The sequence below is a fragment of the Haematobia irritans genome, chromosome 2 (genome assembly GCF_050003625.1).
Source record: "Haematobia irritans isolate KBUSLIRL chromosome 2, ASM5000362v1, whole genome shotgun sequence".
Lineage (NCBI taxonomy): Eukaryota > Metazoa > Arthropoda > Insecta > Diptera > Muscidae > Haematobia > Haematobia irritans.
Window position 1 is genome coordinate 5,038,542 of NC_134398.1, and position 5,228 is coordinate 5,043,769.

The 5,228-nt window shown below is 31.3% G+C and overlaps 1 protein-coding gene across 1 annotated transcript; it reads right to left on the bottom strand.

Moving 5' to 3' along the window:
* Positions 1-1,291: 1,291 nt before the first annotated feature.
* LOC142226664 (juvenile hormone esterase) lies at positions 1,292-4,228 on the bottom strand. The gene is made up of 5 exons (XM_075296774.1): positions 3,343-4,228; positions 2,970-3,183; positions 2,585-2,905; positions 1,956-2,088; positions 1,292-1,546 (listed from the first exon to the last, which is right to left on the bottom strand). Exons 1-5 carry the CDS (start codon positions 4,207-4,209, stop codon positions 1,339-1,341), a joined length of 1,743 nt encoding a protein of 580 aa, XP_075152889.1. The 5' UTR covers positions 4,210-4,228; the 3' UTR covers positions 1,292-1,338.
* Between the last annotated feature and the right edge of the window lie 1,000 nt (positions 4,229-5,228).

The following is a 5,228-nucleotide window of genomic DNA, read 5'->3' on the forward strand; positions in this document are numbered from 1 at the left end:
AAATAAAACTATGACAAAATTTTCTATAAAAATAATATTTGAACAAAATTTTCTAAAGAAATAAAACTTTGCTAAAATTTTCTATGGAAATAAAATTTGGCAAAATTGTCCATAGGAATAAAATTTTGAGAAAATTTTCTATAGAAATAAAACTTTGACAAAATTTTTTCTATGGAAATAAAATTATGACAACATTTTCTATAGAAATACAATTTTCTATAGAAATAAAATCTTAACAAAATTTTCTATAGACACAAAAATCCGACAAATTTGTCTATAGAAATAAAATTTTGCCGAAATTTTCTATGGAAATAAAATGTTGACAAAATTTTCTATAGAAATAAAAATTTTAACAAAATTTTCTATAGAAATAAACTTTTGACAAAATTTTGACAATATTGTCTATAGAAATAAAATTTTGCCAAAATTTTCTATAGAAATAAAATGTTGTTGTTTTTTGATTTCAGCTTAAAACCATGCATTGACTAAACTACAAGTATAGTTTAACCTACAGAGGAAAAGAATTTATCACTTGTAGTTTAGTCAATGCATGGTTTTAAGCTGAAATCAAAAAACAACAACATTTTATTTCTATAGAAAATTTTGGCAAAATTTTATTTGACAAAACAACAACAATGCTTAAAGAACAAAACCAATAATAACAAAACAAAACGAATGAAATGAAATGTTGACAAAATTTTCTATAGAAATTTTGCGAAAAATTTTTTATAGAAATAAAATTTTGCGAAAAAGTTTCTATAAAAACAAAATTTTGCTAAAAATTTTCTATAGAAATAAAATTTTGCGAACATTTTCTATAGAAATAAAATTTTGCTAAAAATTTTCTATGGAAATAAAATTTGCCAAAATTTTCCATAGAAATGAAATGTTGACAAAATTTCCTATAGATTTAAAGTTTTGACAAAATTTTCTATCGAAATAAAATTTAGACAAAATTTTCTTTAGAAATAAAATTTTGACAAAAATTTTCAATAGAAATAAAATTTTGACAAAATTTTCTATAGAAATAAAATTTAGACAAAATGTTCTTTAGAAATAAAATTTTGCCAAAATTTTCAATAGAAATAAAATTTTGACAAAATTTTCTATAGAAATAAAATTTGGACAAAATTTTCTACAGAAATGAAATTTTGCTCAAATTTTCTATAGAAATAAAATTTGGATAAAATTTCCTAAGGAAATAAAATTTTCAATAGAAATAAAATTTTAACAAAATTTTCTATAGAAAATGGGCGTTAGTATTATTTAATTAAATAAAATATTCATATAATTATATTAGTTAAGGAATTTTATGACAATATTATTTTATTTCATATTTTATTCATAATCATTATCGTTTACATCATGTTTACTTTGACGTCTCCAGTTTAGAGGGAACAAACGTTTCCATAAATCATAACGTTCTACATTCAAGCCATTGCGCATGATCAACTCATCTCCGATATCCAGATAATATTGTTTCTTGAAGCTAAATGGTCGCCAACGTATGTTACTCAAATATTTGTCACTAGGTTTGTTGGGATCTCTGTTCAAAGGTAAAGGTGAGAATTTAGGTTTAATTATAGCAAAAATGAAATATTATACAAAAATGCAATTTGAATTAAATATATTCTAGATTGTACAAAATTTTACAAAATACAGTAAAAATACTTTCTTTTTAAATTTCATATGATTTTACCACGAAATTTTACTATGGCAGAAAAAGCTTCGTAGTATTAATGAAATTTTTTATTAAAAGTGAGTCAACGAAAGAATTTCATAAATATAATGAACATGTTCGTTATTATAATGATTTTTCTATACTTTCATGAATCATTTCATAATAAAAATGAAAACTTTCATTCTCTTAATTATTTATGTCATTAAAACGATGCCTATAATTTTAATGAAATTTTCTTTATGTGTAGAAACTTTTATTTAGATCCAATACTTACCCTTTATAGGCAAAAGCACTTAACATTCTGGTGAATATATTGACCATGGCAGACTCATCATCATCTTCAGTAAACATTCGACTAACCGAGGGTTCCACAAACAAATACATTAGGTCGTCATGATGAACCACACCTTAAGGATATAAATAAAATCGATAAATGAGAGATGCAAAATATAACTAAAGCAATTCCTATAAAATCTGCTTCAATTTTGGTGATAAACTATGACAAATATGAATAAACCAAAAAATTAATTTTGAATTCAATCACGTAATTAATTGATCCAATAAATTTTTTATTGAAATATCTTCAATCCCAGAAATGATATCAATCGCCAAAGTCAATTGAAAAATTAAAATTAAAATTAATTGTTGCTATTAATTTTTATGATTGATTTTTGTTTTAATTAATTGTTGAATCGATTAAATTTTTAATTGAATATTTTTGAAAATTCATTTAAAATTGTAATTGGAAATATTTTGGTGACATTTTTTTCTATGTAAATAAATTACAATTTCTCCCGGAATTAGGATTCTATATTCCCACTAGAACTTGAACGGACAATTGCTTTGAAAAAATTGTTTCCACACTGAAACAGATTTAGTTAAATTTCAAAATACCACCATTACCATAGGGACCATTTTCCGGATAATTGATATGACTCCTTTGACCTTGATAACTAAAACGGTAATAGTACACTTTTGTAGAACGGGCTGCCAAATGTACAAATCGATGTATTGAAAATCCAGTTAAGGCATCTGAATAGAGTTGGGTAAGGTTCTCCAAAGATTCTGGTAAACTTAGGGTATTATTACCAAAATAATACGACCATAGCTCACGACTTATAGTCGCTGATCTTGGGCTGCTACTATTGTACATGAAACATATGGGAGCAATCATTTCGAAATTTTCCCTAAAGAGCTTCAACCAGTCTGGGTTCTCCAAAAGAGCTATAAATTATCATTATTTTTAGTAATGAATAAATTATTAAAATAAATTTCTTTCTAGTCTTACACAATGCTGGTCCCACAAACTCATCCTTGGTCATACCCGTCATTACAGGTATTTTCATAAAATCTCCATTTTGATAAGAGCGCACAGGATCTTCAATGAGAAAACGTTCTTGCCCGAAATCTTTCTCCAATACAGGCTTCCATAAGACCAAAGGATTGTTGCGGCCAAATTCAAACATTTGATTAAGAGTATTGGCATATTCAAGGTAATGTTTCTGGAATGGGGAAACAGTTAATAGGTTTAGCATCTAGCTACCAGAACAAACCTCAGAGGGGCTAAAATTTCTTCTCGTATTTATGTGGACTCTCTGGCCCAATAATCAACATTTGATGCTGACATTCCTTCCATATCCTCTTCTACAAATCATACTTACATGCTTCATGCAATCTACCATTTCTGTAATATTCGCCACAGGACATTTCAAAAGATTCGCTTGACGTTCTGCCAAATACAATTGATCTTCAGGCAATTCCCATTGCCCAGTAGCCGATCCACTCATTATGATGGCCTTATGAAAGAGATTCTTTGACATGGGCGAAACCATATGTAGAGTAACACTCATAGCTCCAGCTCCATAGCCCAAGAGTGTTATGTTATTGGGATCCCCTCCAAAACGGGCTATCAATAATTTCAACCATCTCAATAGAGCAACTTGATCCTTTAAACCCAAATTGCCAGGAGCTTCTTTGGTGCCCGTACTAAGGAAACCCAACGAGGCCAAACGATAATTAAATGTAACCAAAACCACACTACGATCCATAAAATATTGAGGACCAGCAAAATTTTTACTCTGACCCGAAAGAGAATAAAAGCCACCAGGATGTATGAAGACAATGACTGGTTTCTTGGGATTTGGATTGGATTCCGAGGGCAAGTCACGCGAATAGATATTCAAACGTAGACAATCTTCGGAGACATCCAGGCTATTCAAACCAGGTTGGGGGCACATAGGTCCATCGAAGGTGGCATCAAATATGTCAAACCATTGATCTATGGGTTCCGGGGGTTTGAAACGTAACTCTCCCACTGGTGGCTTGGCATAGCGTATTCCACGAAAAGCATAGAAATTCCTTCCTCTTTGGGAGGTCAGAAGTGTTCCACGAATTTTACCCAAGGCTGTAGTTATAACCAAATCCGAGAGTTCCTTGTCACTGCCAATGGGTATATCTTCCTCTGAATCACCAATAGCAAACACAATTCCACTTAACACCAGGATTAAACAGTACACGCGTATCACCATTTTCAACGATTTCAAATAGACAACTGATCTTCGCTGAAGATCAGTGGAAGCTTTTATACTTTGCCAAACCTTTGGTTAGAATCAAATCCAGTTTCCATATTCTAAGATAAAATTGCAAATTAATGAAGATATCCAGCTATTCTTGATTTGCAATATAAATTAGCCTTGCGGCAAGCCAATATGCTTGAACAACATCACCTCCATCTTCCTAAGGAACACACAGCCATGCAATACCTTCTATCTTCGTGGTAAACTTTTACTTTTTTCCCAGGAGAATGGAAAGTGCATCATAAATTTTAAGACCTCATAGCTTAGCATGGAGCGTATGGAGCGTATCTAAATCCCTGACTAGTTTACGTTGGCGTTAAACTGCAATCTTCCCACGCACACACCCATATCCAAGAAGGTGCTAAAACTGGTCACCTCCTTTGCCACCAGTTCTCTGGCAAAAGGAAAGGAAGAAGATATGCCAGAGTGTGTCCGATCAAGTTTGGAGGATAAATTAATTGTTTCAATTTTCCCACGTGAGCGGCCAGAGTTATCGAATGCCAAGCGATTGCGTGTCATTTGCCAATAAGAATGGAACTTTGGTTAAATGGGCATAAAAAAGGAACTTAAATGTTCTTAATAGAGCACACACACACATAACCATAAAAAAGGCAAGAAAGCCACCACTCATCCATTCAAAGGATAAAACCTCGAAACACACACCTTAAGAAGATAACCAAAAACCATAACACAACACAATCTAAACGCCAGACCGTGTTTTTTGGGAATTCCTCAGAAAATAAGGCCAGAGCAACAACAAAACAGGTACAAATTGGTTTTGGGAAATATTTGTTGGTACTAAATGCTTAACACTCACCACTTACCCCTAAAACTTCAGTTGCATATCTTAAAAACACGAGCGGGCCTCCACCACACATCACTGATGGTGTTGATCAAAGTTCATATTTCCCAAACCCGACATTAATAGACTGCTTGGCTGACTATGTGATAATAACTCCAAAATGGGCATT